The sequence below is a fragment of the Neolamprologus brichardi genome, chromosome 3, assembly GCF_056152115.1.
Source record: "Neolamprologus brichardi isolate AB-2024 chromosome 3, ASM5615211v1, whole genome shotgun sequence".
In the NCBI taxonomy this organism is placed as follows: domain Eukaryota; kingdom Metazoa; phylum Chordata; class Actinopteri; order Cichliformes; family Cichlidae; genus Neolamprologus; species Neolamprologus brichardi.
Genome location: NC_142106.1, coordinates 58,041,989 through 58,061,459, shown reverse-complemented (window position 1 = coordinate 58,061,459; position 19,471 = coordinate 58,041,989). Strand labels below are relative to the sequence as shown.

Genomic DNA, 19,471 nt, shown 5'->3' with positions numbered 1-19,471 from the left:
ATATATGCCCTATAGCTTCAGAAAAGGCTAACATTGTTATCTTTTTACAAAAAAAACAGCTGAATATGAGAGGTTTTTGGACCAATTTTGTGTTCTCCATTCTTTAAGCACCGTTTTGAGCACCGTCTAAGCACCGGCACCGTTTCAAAAGTACCGGTTTGGCACCGGTATCGGATAAAACCTAAACGATACCCATCCCTACCGAGGAATGAGCCACCCTTGGTCAAAGGTTGGTCATTCAAGCTCACTGTTTTCCCCTTGTTGGCTGATGATAAGTATTTTATTTTTTTTTTTACCTGACTGTTTGTCAGTCTTTGATGATAAACTGCAGCACAGTCTAAAGCAAGCCTTCTGACTTTATGCATGTATATATTCTTTCTGTTCACCTTGGACACAAAACAGCTCTCTGTTTGTTGTGATTGGATCTAGAACATTGTCTTCAAATTAACTCACACACTGCTGACTGTTGTAGTTTACGTGGCTGAGCAGGTGACCCATGTACTGAAAGTTAGAGTCGTGACTCCAGGGCCTGGTTTGAGTGTGCCCAAGACCATTTCCTGTGTGTTATTCTCCTCACTTCTCCCTCCCTCCCTGTCTTCTCTGTCCTATACAGTGAAGCCAAAAGGCCTCAAGTTCTGAAAACTCTTCCCCTTAATCATCTTCCATCTCTCTCATCTAAAATCACCAGTATTCTCTGAGTAGAGAATCTTTTCACAATCTTGAATGATAAGGATCCAAGTGGGTAAAGTTAGTTATTTGTTGTGTTCCTATTTGCAGCTGGGATAGATTGTGAAAAACTCTCGGCTGCCAAAATTACATCCACTTTAGAAGAAAAACATTGAGTGAAGTGTTTGTTTCATCATCCTTCACAACTCATCAACCAGGTGTCACAAACTGCAGCAGAACAGTACAAAGCATGTCATACTGGATGGCTGCAACAACCAGAGTTTTACCTACCTTTGGTATTTCTTGACAGCATGAGCGTAATATTTACTGAACAGAGACGTCTTCTGTAATCTTTTCAGATTCAGATTCAGAACACTGTATTTATTTTCAAGGGGCAATTAGGATACTGAACTTGCCAACCGTACATACAATACACAAACATCACATTGGGGAGACAGGTCAGGCTAGGTAGCTGGCCGGTCAACCGCTAGAGCAGTGACCCGGAACCGAAGAGCGGAAAATGCACAACATCAGGAGAGATGAGGAGAAAAAAGAACACCCCCCCAAACTGAGCTCCAACAGGGAGATCAGTTTGAGAACAGAAAACAAATGACGTTAGCGCAGAGCACATGGAAACTCTTAATACGCCATAGAAACACATGACAAGCAACAGGGATGGGTAAAAGGTGAGAGACAGCCGGTGTAGACAGCGCATCCGGGCCTGCAGCACTTGCGTTGGTCCCCTCGACCCACCGTCTGCACCGGGAGTGGATAAGCATGCTTAGGATGGGAAGGAACAGTCTAAACACAGTCTGTTATCAGGGTGAGATTTGTTATGTTCAGCTCCATCTTTGAGACCACAGCTGGCGCCGGTATGTTAGCTGCATGAAGTGATGGTGGTTTTCTTTGGTGCGAACAACTGCATGTCAATTTCACAGCTGATCTAACAGTCCGTCACTCGTCTCTCAATCTCCCGTTGGAGAGCCACGAGCTTCTCCGAGAGGTTATCAGTTTTGCGCTCAAAGAGCAAAGTCTCAGAACTCACGACCGCTATGAGCTTCTTCAAGATCTTATTCGTGCTGCGTTCAATGAGCCCATTTTGAGAAGTCACGACCCGTCCCATTGTTTCAGTCACAGCGGGCCGCCTTGTGGGGTTTTGAACAGCTGATTCCGCTTTCTTTAATCTTCAATAAGCCAGGGCCAAGCCAGCTCAGATCAGCAAGAACCTTTTGCTGCTGGGAATGTCCGTGCTACTATATTTCAGTATCAGGCTCTAAATGTACAAATGGATCTGAGAAGATTTCCAATCATGTTTCTAGTAGATTTACAGTTTGTTTTCATGTCTTCTGACTCAGAAGGTGGAGCAGGTGGAGCTTACAAGGAGTAAGTGCTGATATAGAAGAAGAGTTGTGTTTTAATGAAGCTATTTAGTTAACCAATAATTGTATTGCATGCTGGCATTAAAAAATGTTTCATTTGACTCATTTAATTAATTTGTTTGTTTGTTTGTTTTCTTCAAGACTGAGTGGCTGTAACCTCTCAGAGAGAAGCTGTGATGCTCTGTCCTCAGTTCTCAACTCCCAGTCCTCTAGTCTGAAAGAGCTGGACCTGAGTAACAATGACCTGCGGGATTCAGGAGTGGAGCTTCTCTCTGCTGCACTGCAGAGTCCACATTGTACACTGGAAACTCTCAGGTCAGGATCCAAACATCCCCACTGCTGATCATTAAATGATATTATTGTATAAACAACCAAGCTTTATAGAATTGTCAGGTGAACTTTTCTTTATCCTTGGATTGCTTAGGAGATTCTTCATTACTGCCTGAAGATTTTTTACAGTCACATTTTTTTGTTTTAATGGTAAAAAAGAATTATTCAGTTCAATGAGCAGGTAGCTGTGAGGTTCATAATAATGAGGTATATTTGTATTAAAGATGACTAAACTTGAACAGTAGCTGTGTGAGTTGCTTTGTTCACTCATATGGGCTGATGTTGTGAGTAATTTAAAGCTGAAGTAAACTTATAATGAGTTTAATAGAGTTTCTGAAGTAAGTGTACTTGGAGATATTTATGTGTTTACTAAAGTCCAGGAGCAGGAGGCTGTGTGTAGCATAGAGGAACCCAGACCTCAGCTTTGTCTCCTGGGTTTCTGTTGCTGCTGTTGCAGTTTCCCCTCATCGTTCCCTTCAACAGTCTCCTCACTGTAACAAATCAAAGTGTTAATGTATAGATTCACGTCTGAATGTTGCCATGTGCTATTAAAACTAAAAGCGATGTTTCATACACCCACGTGGTTCAGTCACACAGTAACTGATGGTAAATAATGTTTGTGTTGAGCACATCGTACAGGTCAGCTGCTCCACACAGATCTCAGGTTTACATGCTGGAACAGTTTGTGATCATGATGGATAAACCTCACTTCCTCTTTGTTTCATACAGATGTGACATGAACAATAACACATTCATGAAATCCTTTTAGAAACACAAACACTATTGTAGCTGGAGAATATATTTGAATGTAGGATAATGTAGGGGATCATAAACAACAGTAATAACTAACCACCACCTCACCATTTGGGTTGGTAGCTGCATGTTGATTGATGAAGTTATTTTCTTCTTCCTCCATTTCTACCTTATTAACATCAGATTAAAAGCTGCACAGAGACAGGCACTGGACATGTTTAGCCTAGCTTAGTACAAGGACTGGACATGGGGGAAACGGCTCTCATCACTGGATCAAAACATGAAAACAAATCTGAAGTAAAGTTTTGTTGAAGTGAACTGTGGTGGTGCCCAATGTTCCCTCTAAGCTGCACGCGTGCACAATTGCGCGCTGCTGGCACGGTCTCTGCGCACAGACAATCTGCATTGAGCACAAAAAAATAAAATAAAATAAAATCTCAGTTGAAATTAAAATGAAAACTTTAACAATTCTGTTTTGCAGTGTTAGTCAGTGACTGGCTGCTCCCGTATGGATCAGAATGATGCCACCTTATCCCATAGTCCAGCCAATGATGCGATTCACATTCGTATATACACAGCTAATCAACATGGTTGACAGACTATGACAGCGTCCTTATGTGCCGACACCGGTGTTTTAGCAAAGCGGCTGATGTGGAGTGAAGCCACGTTAATGACAACGTGTACAACCATTAGAGATGTGAGCAGGACAGATGGAATAATTGACGGACAAAGTGTGGACTTTATACCATTTTTTAAATTGTGTTGATCGGCCTCGTAAAACCAGAGTTATGATAAAAATATCTGCAATGTTTGGTTTTCTTCCTGAATAGTATTGTTGTTTATAACAACGATAGTATTCAGTATTTATTGCAACAAACTTTGTTGTTTGCAAAACTCAGTAACTTGTTTGAAGAAGTAACTATATAATTAATTGTCCAACATTGGTCATTATTTACTGTATTTTGCAGACAGAGAGTTACAGACTCCCTCCCAGACCACAGACTCATAATACAAGTCAGAGCTTTATTTTTTTTTTTAAAAAGAAAGAAAGTTGTGTTTTCAAACTTATTTTTACTTCTAATAGTCTTAACATGCTACAGGTCATGAACAAGATTGTTTTACATTTTCATTGTAAGTGGGCTACATCAGTTAATTAAAAGTATTCTAACATAAATGTAAATGCTGTAATTTGATTATTTTAATAAACATGTAACTTGGATGGATTCGATGCTGGTGTGACCACAGTGCACACGTCTGCTTTTGCTCACAGTGGTCCAAGGGACCGCTCAGGGAGTTTGTGTGTTCGCTCAGACACATGAAACTTTAGAGGGAACATTGGCGGTGACTGGCAGGGAAAAGGGGAATGATAAGACTTACTGTAAATATAATTATGTATGTATTGATAAAGGAACAACTAAAATGTTCCAGCTGAAAAAATGAAATCAGTTTCAGTTTATGAGCTCTGTTTGTTTTATTTACAGTTCCAACCTTTTATATTGAAATGAGCTGCTCATCCCTGTTTAGATGACCTGCATAAAACAATACAGAGCACATTGGGCTGAATATGGAAGCATCACAGTACAGCTTCAGTGAGGCATTAAAGTCTCTAATATGAGATGAGAAATGAAGCAGCCAGAGCTTTTTCATGAGTGGAAATCCACTGTGACTGTGAGCTGCTGCTACAGCCTCCAGATTAGCCAGCAGCTCATCCTGCTCAACATTTTCTCACCAACTTTAATGGAAGTGTGATGTTTTCAGCAGGAGTGATGGTCAGGGTGGCCTCCCTCTCCTCTTCTTCTCCTCTTCCTCTTTCAATTGTAAAGCCACTTCTGCTGCTTTCATTCATTTGGAAGTCCTGTAGCTGAGTTTGGGAGAGACTAACAGCATCGGCAGTAGAGAGGAGAACGGCTGTAACACCACCACTTTACTCTGTTCTACCTGTCACATCATTTTATCAGGAAACAAATATGCTCATGTTTTTACTATGTTTGTCTTGAAGATGTAAGAAGATCACATGGTGCTTTTTATTATTGTGTTGGTTTGTTTCCTGTCTCGTGGATGGAGCCCAGCTGTGCGTGGCCCCTGGGCCTGTGGTCAGAGTGTGTGCTGGATAATCCGGCCCAGGATGAGGCCAAACTGACATGGGATGAAATGTCTGTCACATAATTGAGCTTAGTGTAGTTTCATTTCTGCACAATTTAAAAACAACCAAAACTCTGTTCTGTCTTTTCTATGTTATACTGTAGACTTTCTTTGATACTGTGTCCAAAAGGAGCAGCTTTTACTTTGAAGGGGAGGCATCTCTGTTTCCTCTTCAGGTTGGATGATGGAAGCAAATTAGTGTGTGATGTTCTTTCAGTGTTGCACTTTGTAGACGCTCCCTGAGCACTGGTCTCACAGCCAGCTGCACATAGAGACCAGTGTTGTTAGTCCAGGTCAGAAGATGACTTGTTGGAATGAAAATGAGCTGGTAGTTTGTCTGCTTTAATAATGTGACTGGAAAAAAGGTGTTGGACTTCAAATATGTCCATTTCTTTCACACTTCACCTTTAAAAGTGTAGCCATGTGGTTCCTGGAAGAAAAAACACGACTTTTTCATGTTTTTATGATAAATGTACGACTTTAATGTGAAACATTCAGCGTTTTTTCTCTTGTTGTGTTTGTTTGAAGCTGCTTCCTGTTGGCTTCAGCTGTTTGGAGCTGAGATGAATATGATGTGAAAGTTATGCTGACACTGTGGATCAGTAGGCCCACACACCTGTATACAGGAAGTCTGGTTCTACTCTTTGTAGAACTTCTGATCCCTGATCCTCTGAGTCTGACTCGGTAGATAATGCAGAGCTCTGAGCTGATGTGGATGAGCGGACTCAGGCAGCCTGACAGAGTTGATGTCCAGGTCTTCCCTTCTTGTCCTGATATAAATAAACATGAGTATCCTTGCAGGTCAGATCTTATCAGTCACACCTATTAGTGCAGCTCTCCTCTAGATTGTAGTGCTTGTTAAACTAGGATGATTTTAGAAGCCTGGACCACAGACTCCAAGGGAAGATATTACTTGGAAAGACTAAACCAACCTATTAGAGGTGTTTGCACTGACATAGATAAATACTCAGATTTACACCTTTAGTGTCTCACAAAGGATTAAAAATTGAATGTGCACAGAGAGGTTGGTGGTGAGATGGGCACTTCCAGCACTGTAGATGTGTTCCAGCTCAGTGTTCATGGAAATAATCCGGAGAGCAGGATTCCTTGATGAATGTCACATCTTCTTAAAGTTATAATCCACAGGGAAAACTGTGAAACTGTCGATCTCATATCTACTCAGCCAATCAGGTGTTTACATGCCCTTCACTCATCTTCAGCCCCACCTTATTATCACCCCCCCTCTCTCTTTTACATCTGAATTATCTTCACTTCACATTTCAGTCAGTTCAGATTTCATTAGCACGTTCACTTTAGCATAATCCATTTTAATCCAAACACCTTTCTCTTTAAACTCTGTTTGTCAGTCACAGTATATCCAGTACAATCCTCTTTTTCACTGAGTCACACACATTCAGAGATCATAGTGTCCTGTGTGTGCTCTCATTCACTCACACTCACTCTCATATGGCTGAAGTTTGTTTGTACACAGGCTAATCTGGGACTCTCCACCATTTGACCCTAGAAATAAAGAAGCTTCTTGGAGGAGAGGTGAAAGGTGAAACATCTTCAAGAAACTTACAGAAGTCCAGATGCCTTTTTTTCTAAGCTCTTTAGATGACTGCGAACCTTCACAGACACCTCATCAGTGTCACTCTCAGAGCTACCAGCCCTTTGCTACAATCACAAAGCTCTTCATTGAAATCAATGATATCAAAGATGGAATCAAATGAGTCCAAATCTTCTGCTGATACAGCATCACATTCATCTTTGGTCCTTGTTCTGCATCCCCACCATGGGACTTCATTCCTTTCCAAGCCAGCCTTGAGTGTCCTTTATTCAACTTATGCTCTGCTTTACTTTTAGACCTGATTTTAGCTGCTTTATATCTCTTTCGACAAGTTTCTGTGCCTCGATCTTTTTCTTCTCTCCCTCATAACAAGACAGCTTCTTCTGCCTGAGAAGATGTTTGAGTGATTTACTAATCCAGGGCTGATTTTTGGGGAAAATAGTTGCTGTTTTCAAAGTAATCCCCATTTTTCCAGAAAGAAATGTCAGTAGAAATCGATGATCTAAGTGAGAACATGAGCCTTTAAAAAGGCTCTTCTGAGGCTTCTGCCAGTGGTCAAACCCTCCAACAAAGCTCTGTAAGTAAATATGTGATCATAGCTTTAGTTTTTAAATGTTTATTCTAGTTAACACAAATCAGGTGGAACAACTCAAATAAAATATCAAAAATATTAAGTGGTCATTGGTACAGATATTGTTCAATACTGAATACATTGGAGCACAAATTATCCACATTTCTGAAATATTTCTGGGTGTAATTGTTACCAAAGTGCAATTTAGACCTGGCCTGTGGTTGTTATCTAAGTGATAATCATCAATTCTACTAAAACAAATACAAAATAAAGAAATCTGACACATTTTGTTGATATCAAAAGCACACTGAACAATTCAGTGTTGTTTTACTGCTGTACTCTCTTCACTTCTTCTCCTCTGATTCTCTCCACATGTTGCTCTGCATAAGTGCTCAGTTTCCTGACAAAAACAAGATTAATTATTGCTAAATATAATAGTATCTCATTACACTTCAACATAAGTGTTTTATTTTTGTAATTGCTTATCTGTTATTTTTCAGACTGAGTCACTGTGACCTGTCAGAGAGAAGCTGTGAAGCTCTGTCCTCAGGTCTCAGCTCTCAGACCTCGAATCTGAGACAGCTGGACCTGAGTAACAATGACCTGAAGGATTCAGCTGTGAAGCTTCTGTCTGAAGGACTGAAGAGTCCACACTGTACACTGGAAACTCTCAGGTGAGATCAAGCATTTTTCTTTCATCAACTGACAGAATTAGCAGATTAATAATAAGGCAGTCCTCTAATAAGAGGAGAAGTGGAGGTGTTTTGAACGGCAACATACTCTTATGTTAACAAGACAGGAAGTAGTTCCTGGGAACTGCTTCCTTTGTTATTGTCTAAGTAGAAACATGATGGTAAAACAGTGATGAGTTTGCAGAGGTGAATCCACAGCACACAACACAACAATGCTGTTGCGTGCTGAAAGCAGACTTCTCACAGATTCTGAGACTGCAGGTTTCATCACTGTCCAACCAAAATTCACTGAACCAGCAGTAAATAAACGTCCAAAACTACGCTTCATGTTTAAAAAACAGATGATCAGGGGGATTTGTGTTTACATCTTTTTTGTGTAATCTGTTCACCTGCTGTTTTAGCTGTTTGGTGGTTGTTGAGATGGTTTTGTGAACTTTTAGCTGAGATTCTGACATTTCTGTAGATACCACACATGTCTAATTACTTTGTATAGCATGAATGGCCATAATGAGGTTTTTAACAGTAAGAAAAGTTGTAAAACTTAAGAAAATATAGTTAAAAGTCCAAAACCTTCTACGTCTGGTCGCTTGTGGTAAGGAGCAGATCAAACGAGTAAAGAATGACGTTATAATTATAAATGGCTTCAACAGCACATTCAGTTCTGTGAGACTCATTCAGACACTGAGCCGTGGCTCTGTGCTACAGTGGGGCAAAAAAGTATTTAGTCAGCCACCGATTGTGCAAGTTCCCCCACTTAAAATGATGACAGAGGTCAGTAATTTGCACCAGAGGTACACTTCAACTGTGAGAGACAGAATGTGAAAAAAAAATCCATGAATTCACATGGTAGGATTTGTAAAGAATTTATTCGTAAATCAGGGTGGAAAATAAGTATTTGGTCACCTCAAACAAGGAAAATCCCTGGCTCTCACAGACCTGTAACGTCTTCTGTAAGAAGCTTTTCTGTCCCCCACTCGTTACCTGTATGAATGGCACCTGTTTGACCTCATCATCTGTATAAAAGACACCTGTCCACAGCCTCAACCAGTCAGACTCCAAACTCCGCCATGGCCAAGACCAAAGAGCTTTCGAAGGACACCAGGAAAAGAATTGTAGACCTGCACCAGACTGGGAAGAGTGAATCTACAATAGGCAAGCAGCTTGGTGTGAAAAAATCAACTGTGGGAGCAATCATCAGAAAATGGAAGACATACAAGACCACCGATAATCTCCCTCGATCTGGGGCGCCACGCAAGATCTCATCCCGTGGGGTCAAAATGATCATGAGAACGGTGAGCAAAGATCCCAGAACCACACGGGGGGACCTGGTGAATGACCTGCAGAGAGCTGGGACCAAAGTAACAAAGGTCACCATCAGTAACACACTACAACGGCAGGGAATCAAATCCCGCAGTGCCAGACGTGTTCCGCTGCTGAAGCCAGTGCATGTCCAGGCCCGTCTGAAGTTTGCCAGAGAGCACATGGATGATACAGCAGAGGATTGGGAGAATGTCATGTGGTCAGATGAAACCAAAGTAGAACTTTTTGGTATAAACTCAACTCGTCGTGTTTGGAGGAAGAAGAATACTGAGTTGCATCCCAAGAACACCATACCTACTGTGAAGCATGGGGGTGGAAACATCATGCTATGGGGCTGTTTTTCTGCCAAGGGGACAGGACGACTGATCCGTGTTAAGGACAGAATGAATGGGGCCAAGTATCGTGAGATTTTGAGCCAAAACCTCCTTCCATCAGTGAGAACTTTGAAGATGAAACGAGGCTGGGTCTTCCAACATGACAATGATCCAAAACACACCGCCCGGGCAACAAAGGAGTGGCTCCGTAAGAAGCATTTGAAAGTCCTGGAGTGGCCTAGCCAGTCTCCAGACCTCAACCCCATAGAAAATCTGTGGCGGGAGTTGAAAGTCCGTGTTGCTCGGCGACAGCCCCAAAACATCACTGCTCTTGAGAAGATCTGCATGGAGGAATGGGCCAAAATACCAGCTACTGTGTGTGCAAACGTGGTAAAGACCTATAGTAAACGTTTGACCTCTGTTATTGCCAACAAAGGTTATGTTACAAAGTATTGAGTTGTATTTTTGTTATTGACCAAATACTTATTTTCCACCCTGATTTACAAATAAATTCTTTACAAATCCTACCATGTGAATTCATGGATTTTTTTTTCACATTCTGTCTCTCACAGTTGAAGTGTACCTCTGGTGCAAATTACTGACCTCTGTCATCATTTTAAGTGGGGGAACTTGCACAATCGGTGGCTGACTAAATACTTTTTTGCCCTACTGTATATGCACATATTTCTGCATCTCTGCCATTCAGACACACTTTATATATAGTTTATTTTATGTAGTATTCAATACTGAACTGTACATTTAGTCTTTTTAAAGGCAGCAATTTTTATTCAGTGTTTTCATAAAAGCCTTATTTTTATCCATTTACTGCTATTAGGAAGAACACACGTGAGGTTTAAGACCTGGACGAGTTTGAAACCTTTTGTCCTCCACAATGGAAAATGGGTGGAAATAAAAATGGGTCTCACTTTAGCCAGCTCCTAATTTTATCAGTTCTACTCTCAGCATCTCCTGTATATCTCCTATATAAATTTTGCACTCAGCTTTGTGGTCTCCAATATCACTGAAATGCAGCCAGATGCTGCTCAATTAGCCTTTTCACTCTTTCCTGACACGCTTGCATTTCAATACAGCTCCCATTTCTCTGTGTACCTGGTCTCTACCACTACCCTTGCTGTCTATGGGACATTTCTGTCTTCTTTCACATAATGGTATGATCCCAGTCTGTCTATTAAAGTGTTTGGCAAAATGGTTTGCTCATCAGAATAAAACCTCAGCCATGCTCACATTGATTATCAGCAAGCTTGAAAATTCATCAATATTTGACATATAAAATGATCTCAAGGGCTGGATTTGGCCCACGGGCCATATGTTTGACACCCCTGGTTTACACGGTTTGGTATTCAATGTGCAAGTGAGTTAGCTCTCAGCTAACTAGCAGACAAGCTAACTGCTGGGACTGCGTCTTTCTAACAAGAGCGTCAGACACTCAGACTGGTTTTCTTTGTGGATGATTATGCGTTCTCACACTGATCCTTCATGCTGATGCAGCTTTGTTCAGAGCATTAAGGCCCAGCAAAGATTATTGAGGTCATAGAGTCCCTGATGAAACCTGTGTGCTTATAGAAACTGAAACCAGATGAACCAGAATAGAAGGACATTAAAATGAAGTGTCAGCTACACAAAAGCAAAGCTATTCATGTGGTCTGAGTTATGTAAATGGAGGATGGAGTCAGACTTTAAGCTGCTGGACTCAGTCACTATATCCTGTTCTCCTCATAGAACCTGGATACACAGACTCACCTGTGACACAGTGACACACAGTGTGGGCTACACACATATTAGAAAGTGGATCAGTCACACTTTTGCAATCATTTGTTGTGCTGGGAAACCATGAACACTGAATCACATTAATGGCTTTGTTACAGCAACATTCAATCATGAGTTCAAAAGTATTGTATTGTTTACTTATTTTAATAGTACTGCAGTATGAGAAGTGCAACATTCAGTGTGCAGAAACAAATCAGGTGCTTTCTAACAGCAGTTTTCCCTTTAACACAGTAGCAGTTCAAATATTTCTTTCAATCTGAGCTGAAACATGAATCTAATCAAATATCAAATCAAAGTTCTTTGCCTCTGCCAGGACGTTAACATTTGATCTAGTTTTTTACAAAGTTCCCCTCAGCTTCCAGAGCCACCAACATACCTTTGATCAACAGCAAGTGAACATTTATAAATGTGTGTTTTCAGAACAGGAAGCAGCAGAAATATTGTTCTGTTATCAGGGAGCAGCACAAACGCTCATCAGCTCATTTACTGTGCAGGACTTTGAGTGTGTGAAGTGTGTGTTTGTGCTGGATTTCCTTTGGAGAATCTCAGTCAGAAACAAGACAAAGAAAAAACTCTTTCAATAGTCCAGGTTGAGTTGACAACATGAACTGCATTTATCTTCCTCTGACTTGACATTTTCTTCCTCCTCTGCACCGAGCCAGCTGCTAAGACTCACAAGCTCATTGACATTTTCTGATGGTAAAGAAACTCTCTTCTTCTGTACAATATGAGCAGCAACAGAGAACAAGCTTTCACAGGTACAGATGTTGCGGCTGTGGCCAAGTACATGTGCTGCATGTTTGGAGCAGCACTCTAATGGACAGGCCTCTGTACTGATGGTGGGCTCTGCTCTGTATCCACCACACTGTTCTCAGCTGAGTCTTCCTCCTGTTCACAATCACACTCTGATGAAGCACCAATAGGGCCAACTTTTTCTCTGGTGGCTCAGATGTTGTTGCTTCCACAGGTTTCCCTCCAACAACCCTCTGTTCCTTCAGTAAGTTCAGTAAGATCTGGGTAAACACTTGAGCTCCTTGAATCTGGCTCCAGTGTAGCAGCAGTTTTCATATATACAATGTTGGCATTTTGCGTGTCTCCAGGTCTGTTCTGAATGTAGACTTGAATTTGACCACGTAGGCGGGGTCATCATCTGAGCTCTCCATCACCTGCGAGAGATGACAAAACACAGAATCACAGAGCATGAAACCAACGTTTCTCCTCCCAGAAGTTCAGTCACAGACCTGCAACAGAAACAAGAATCAAAGATTCAAATGACGCAGAGCATTCATTTACTTATATCCACAAACATGTCCTCTACATATTCATGCTGTATTTACACACACGTACAGAGGCTGTTTGTCTCTCACACAAAGACAGGACACTGAGAAATACATCATGTTAAATATACCTTCAGGCTTCCAGCTGTGCACTTTGTCTCTGTTAGCTGTGATTGCCATGGCAACCTTGGTGTTGTGCGCGATGCAGGGACGTGTTCAAAGGCAGACGTCTGGCAGCAGCATCATATTTGATGCACTATCTGTACTGAGTGTGCTGACTTTATTTCAAATGTCTCACTGCTGTGCAACATGAATCACATGTTCTGCACGTTTCTGTAACTCCCAGGTAACCATGGTTACCCAGCTACGTCCAGTAGTCTCCAGAGAGACCAACAGATGGTTCATGTTGTAACACCGTGGCTTTCGTAGTCTCTCCTTTTTCTACAGCTCATGTGTTCTTCTTGTGATGGTGCGTCTTGAGGCTCATACATGCCGTCATTTGTTGATCCTAAGAACGTTCCTCAGACCGACTTCTTCAACAACACTAATCGGCCTGCAGTTTGTAGCTACTCACTTCACTGTGGCGTTTGTTAGCTTGTCTTTCCTTGGTTTATCTTGACTCCTCCCACCAGCTGAATCTACGTAGTCTGCCCAAGCTTCCCACCTCTGTTTGTTTGGGTGGTTTGTTTGCTGCCATCAACAGTGTGTAATGCATTTAAGTGATACTTCAGACATGAAGTACTCCGACGATAAAAAACTCAACTTTGCTTCCAGATAACTTTAGTTGTATCAACACTGCCTTCTGGAACAGTTTAAAATGAACATGTCAAAGATCTGTACCTGTCTCCATGTTTCTGTCTCCATGTTTCTGTCCCCGCCCCTTTCTTTCTGTCCTGGGTCATGTGAGCGCTGCAGTAGTATTAGGCCCACCCTCAATGCTCCCATTGGCTGAGACACAGAATGACGCCCATTTCAAGCCAGCACTGATCAACATCCCTCCTGTGACCCATGGCTTTTATATTCAGAGCCAGTGAGCACTTTCACAATAATCATAATTTTAAAAATTGTGATTAAAATTATTGCTGATGTTAATCAGTTAATGAGTTAACTCTCTGGCACCAGTTCATCTGTAGGCTGAGCTCAGTCCATCCATTTTGTGAAATGATGTTTAAAGGTCTCCTTGTTCTGTGAGCGTGCACAGATCCTGAAGCAGAAAGCCTGGGTTAACAGAGAAATGATCATCACTGTGATGATGCTCATCATCTCTGACTGGGATTTGAGGTTTTGTCAAAGCAGCAAAGAAAGCCTTGCTATGTTGGACTGGGTGTGGAAGCAGCTCCCAGTTTGAGTTCAGGAGACAGACACACTCTCTACTTTGAAGATCAGCTTCAAACTTTCCTATTTGATAAAGCTTATAGTTCGAGCTGGATCAGGTGACCCTGAACTATCCCTTAGTTATGCTGCTATAGGCTCAGGCTGTTGGTGGACTTCCCATGATGCTCTGCTTTCTTTTCCCCTCTTTTGACTCCTGATGCTTTTATGTCACTACTGCATGTCCTTAACTTTTGTCTTCTGTCTCCTTAGTTTGTGTTTTGTTCTTGTCTCTCTGAGCTCAGCTCATCACTTCTCTTTCCCCTCACCCTGCAACCAGTCATGGTAGATGCTCCTCCTGGAGCCTGTTTTCACTGGGAGGATCTTTGTGTCAAAGGGAGTTCTTCTTCCCACCATCACCAAGTGCTGCTCACAGTGGTGTGTCTGATGTTTGGGGCTTTCTCTCTAATATTGGAGGCTGTTACCTTACACTGTTAAACAGCTTCATATGACTGTTGTTGTCTGTTGGGTATTGTCACTTATAAATAAAGTTACATTGAATCGATGTAAATGGATAAATGTTATTGTGACAAAGAGAAAATGGTTGTTGACAAATAGATTGTTGTTTTGTGTGTCTGTAGTCTGTCAGGCTGTCTGATCACAGAGGAAGGCTGTACTTCTCTGGCCTCAGCTCTGCACTCCAACCCCTCCCATTTGAGAGAGCTGGACCTGAGCTACAATCATCCAGGTGACTCAGGAATTAAGCTGCTGTCGGCTGGACTGAAGGATCCAGGCCGGAGACTGGACACTCTCAGGTATGAACAATGTCTGATAGATGAGGAAGAGCTGGAAACATTTCCTGTGTCTTTCACTCACTTCCTGTTTGTTTCCTGCAGATGACAAATGAACAATCACAAATTTAGGAATATTTTCAGGGACAGACACACTAGTCTAGCTGGATAGTACGTGGATATTTATGTAGGGGTCTCCAAGGAGTCTGTTTGCAGGAACATCTAGGTCACAGGTGTACTTGAGATAGATGCCAGTGTACCTAATAAAGTGTCAGCTAACATTTGGAAATGGAAGCTTAAATAATGACAAACTCTGCATTCACAGCTGAATTCACAATAAATTTGTTCTCAAGTGCACATTTTTCTGTTATTGTTCTCAAACAACAGAATGAGAATGAAATATTGATTCTAACAGGGCCCATAAACAGCATTAGCTTAGCAGCATTAGCTTATCAGAGTTTCCATCGTGGTCACACAAATTCTTAGCAGAGCAAAGTGGCCTACTTAGCAATAGCTGCTCAAGTTGTTTAAAGCAAGGGGAAACAGTATTAGTATTAGCTGCTAATGGCAGCTTACTTAGCATAAACGCTTCACATCTTTATAATGCAAGGGAAAGGAGTCACTCATGGAAGCCTATTTAGCATTAACGTCTCACATCATTATAACACAAGAGAAAAGAGTATTAGCGTTAGCTACTAATGCTTATTCACTTCAAATTAGCTTTAGCTGCTAATAGTAGCCTACTTAGCATTAACTCCTCACTAATATAATGCTAATTCACATCAAATTAGCATTAGCTGCTAATATTGTTATAAGGAAAGAGAAAACGGTATTAGCATAAGCTGCTAATAATTATTCACCCCTAATTAGAATAAGCCGCTAAAAGCAGCCTATTTATAATTAACTCCTCACATTGTTGTTACCCAACGGAAAAGAGTATTAGTATTAGCTACTGTCATTTTTCATAAGTAAGCGAAAACAGTGTTAGCATTATTGAATAATGCTAATTCATACTAAATTAGCATTAGCTATTTACAACAGCGTACGTAAAATTAGCCGCTCACATTGTTAAAAAGTAAGGGAAAACAGTATTAGCATTAGCACATAATGCTAATTCACGTCAAAGTAGCATTAGTTAATAATGGCAGCCTACTTAGCATTAACTGCTCACTAATATAATGCTAATTCACATCAATTTAGCATTAGCGGCTCACATTGTTAAAAGGGAAGGGAAAACGATATTAGCATTAGCTGCTAATAATTATTCACCTAATTAGCGTTAGCCCCTAATGGCAGCCTACTTAGCATTAACTCCTGACATCGTTATAATGCACTGGAAAAGGGTTACCATTATCAGATAATGCTAATTCACATCAAATTAGCAATAGTTAATAATGGTAGACTTCGTATCATTAAGCTGCTGTCATTCTTACAAAGCAAAGGAAAACAATATGAGCATTAGCTGCTTTTTCATCTAAAATTAAAATTTGCCACTAATGGCGTCCTATTTAGCATTAACTCTTCACATCACAGGGGAAAAGTTAAAATGGAATGAAAAAAAGTGTTCACATTACCTACTCATATTGTTAAAAAGTAAGAAAAAATATTGTTGGCATTAACGGATAATGCTAATTCATCTCAAATTAGTATTAGCTAATAACGGTAACGTACTTAGCATTAGCTGGTCACATTGTTATAAAGCAAGAAAATATGGTATTAGCATTAGATCCAACTCCTATTCACCTAAAATTAGCATTAGCCACTAATGGCAGTCTACTTAGCATTAACACCTCACTAATATAGTGCTAATTCACATCAAATTAGCATCAGCTGCTAGCATCAGCCTACCTAGCACTACCTGTTCACATTGTTAAAAGGGAAAAGAAAACGATATTAGCATTAACTGGTAATAATTATTCACCCCTAATTAGAATTAGCCGCTAATGGTAGTATACTTAGCATTAGCTCCTCACATTGTTATAATGCAAGGGAAAAGAATTAGCATTATCTAATAATGTTGACCTTGGCCCACTGGAAAAGTTCAGAACTCTGTTTGCTAAAGATTTAGGAGTGTTTCTCGATAGCTCTTTCTCATTTGAGAAACAAATAAATTCTGCTTTTAAAACCAGCTGTAAGGTTTGCTTAGAAATATTTACTCATATATGAGTTTTATAATCGATTGCATAATGATAGAGGTTCGATCCTTAGTAGTCTGTGAAGACTCTGTGTGCATTCCAGAGAGCTCTGGCATGCACACACACCTTAAGGTCATGAGAGAGGTCCTACCTTCTCTTACAGATTTATGGTGTAGGAGGACACCTACTCTGTGTCTGGTTAAGTATAAGAGCCCTTTGTTAGGGGGACCACTGGACTCTTAGCACCAGCTTTGGGGTCACAGGGTCACATCTGGAACACACACACACACGCACACGCACACACACACACGCACACACCTACATATTCATGTAACCTCAATAAAGAGCAGTGTTGCGAGGGAGCAGATGAGAGCGACTGAGGTCAAGTGAAGGAACGGCGCTGTCACAGTTCTCTCCCTCATGAATTGTCTGGTTCCAGCGGTGGGTCTGTGCTAGACGACCCATCACCAGCTTTTTCCAGCTTTTTCCACTGGTTACCAGTACGTGGTAGAATCCACTTCCAGATCTTGGTGTTTGTCTTTAAATCTCTGAGTGGATTGGGTCCATCTTATCTCTCTTTAACAAAATAATCCAAGTCGAGCCCTCAGGTCTGCAGATAAGTAGCTTCTGACCAGAACTAGACGTAAAAACAGAGGTGAGCTTTATCGATGGCTGCAGCCAAACTCTGGAACAGTCGCCCTTCACATCAGGTCGTCACCAACACTCGACATTTTTAAAACCCGGTTGGAAACACATTTGTACTCTGTAGCTTTCAATTCTGACGAGTCTTTATAGTAATTACTGTGTATGTTTCCTATTTTATCTCTACTCTGTGCAGCACTTTGGCTCAAGCTGTTTTTAAATGTGCTGATAAATAAATGTAGGTTTCTTTGAATAAAACAGTGGAGCCGAGCTTTGAGCTCAGTGTGTAACAGTGTGTGTATGAGAGCCATGTAATGTCCATGTGTGCATGCTGACTGTGCTGCTCTGACCCCCCTCCTCCTTTCAGGGTGGAGCCTGCTGGAGTCCGATGGTTGAGACCAGGTCTGAGGAAGTGTAAGTGTGTTTTTAATGGGATTCATGAAAACAAAGCAGCACACATTCAACCATCTTCATCATGTCAGGAGTCATCATCAAAGTGTCAATCAATGAACAGATGATGGATCAATAACTGCAGCTGGATTGTGTTTGTTCTCTCCATCAGATTCCTGTCAACTCACAATCGACACAAACACAGTGAACACAAAGCTCCAACTGTCTGACAACAACAGGAAGGTGACACGTGTGGCGGAGGTTCAGTCATATCCTGATCATCCAGACAGATTTGGTTTTTATCAGCTGCTGTGTAGAAATGGTCTGACTGGTCGCTGTTACTGGGAGGTCGAGTGGAGAGGAGACGTTGATATATCAGTGAGTTACAGAAGCATCAGAAGGAAAGGAGACAGTTATGTAGCCAGTGATGACTGTGTGTTTGGAAACAATGATCAGTCCTGGAGTCTGTACTGTCTGGACTGCTATAATGGTGCTCCTCAGTCTGTCTGGCACAATAACATAAAAACATCCATCTCCTCCTCCTCCTCCTCCTCCTCCTCCTCCTCCTCCTCCTCCTCCTCTGTCTCTAACAGAGCAGCAGTGTATGTGGACTGTCCTGCTGGCACTCTGTCCTTCTACAGAGTCTCCTCTGACACTCTGATCCACCTCCACACCTTCAACACCACATTCACTCAAACTCTTTATCCTGGGTTTGGGTTCTGGTCTCTTGGTGACTCAGTGTCCCTGTGCTGAGTGGGGTGTAAAGAGTGTCTCCTGTTACAGAAACACTCTGACTGTTGAACAGATAGTTCAGTCTGTACATGTCTGTCTCTTTCACTCACAAACACGTTTTCAGATTCATGGATTCAATCAGTTGATGTTTGAAACTCTTCTAAATGATTCCTTGTAAACTTCTTCCTCTTCAGTCACAAACAAACAGGAAGTGATGTCACACGTGTTCCTGTCCACACAACAGAATGAGTCTATTGCTGACAGTGATGTACAAACAGAGTGAGCATTTCTGAGGCCCAAAATAAACTGAGTAGTCCACTGAATGAACAATGGACTGTGAGCTCAGTTCCTTCATCATTAGTATGGATTATATATGTATATGTATTATATTAGTATCATATATATCAGGTGCTGCTGCTGCTGGTTTCAGTCATTGTGCAAATGTGCTGTTTGTAAGGTTGTAAAGCTGCAGTCAGCTGAGACTGATGAAGTCACCTGATCAGTGAGCAAACGTTTCTGAAAACGTCCAGATGAACAGAATCAACCTTTTGGGATCAGCCAGCAATGCAGCATCATTGTTGTTCAGGTTCAGAAGTTTGCAGGAATGAACTGATGACCAGAAACAGCTGCAAAGTCCAATAAAATACCAGCTGGAGTTCAGCTGCATT

General features: G+C 41.3%; 1 protein-coding gene across 1 annotated transcript in view; it reads left to right on the top strand.

Moving 5' to 3' along the window:
- The window catches only part of LOC102787331 (uncharacterized), a 526,954-nt gene that overhangs the window by 266,239 nt on the left and 241,244 nt on the right, over nucleotides 1-19,471 (top strand). The window contains exons 23-25 of the mRNA XM_087838425.1: nucleotides 2,187-2,360; nucleotides 7,912-8,085; nucleotides 14,755-14,928. Coding sequence (XP_087694551.1) covers nucleotides 2,187-2,360; nucleotides 7,912-8,085; nucleotides 14,755-14,928 — 522 coding nt within the window. The remainder of the gene's footprint in view (nucleotides 1-2,186; nucleotides 2,361-7,911; nucleotides 8,086-14,754; nucleotides 14,929-19,471) is intronic.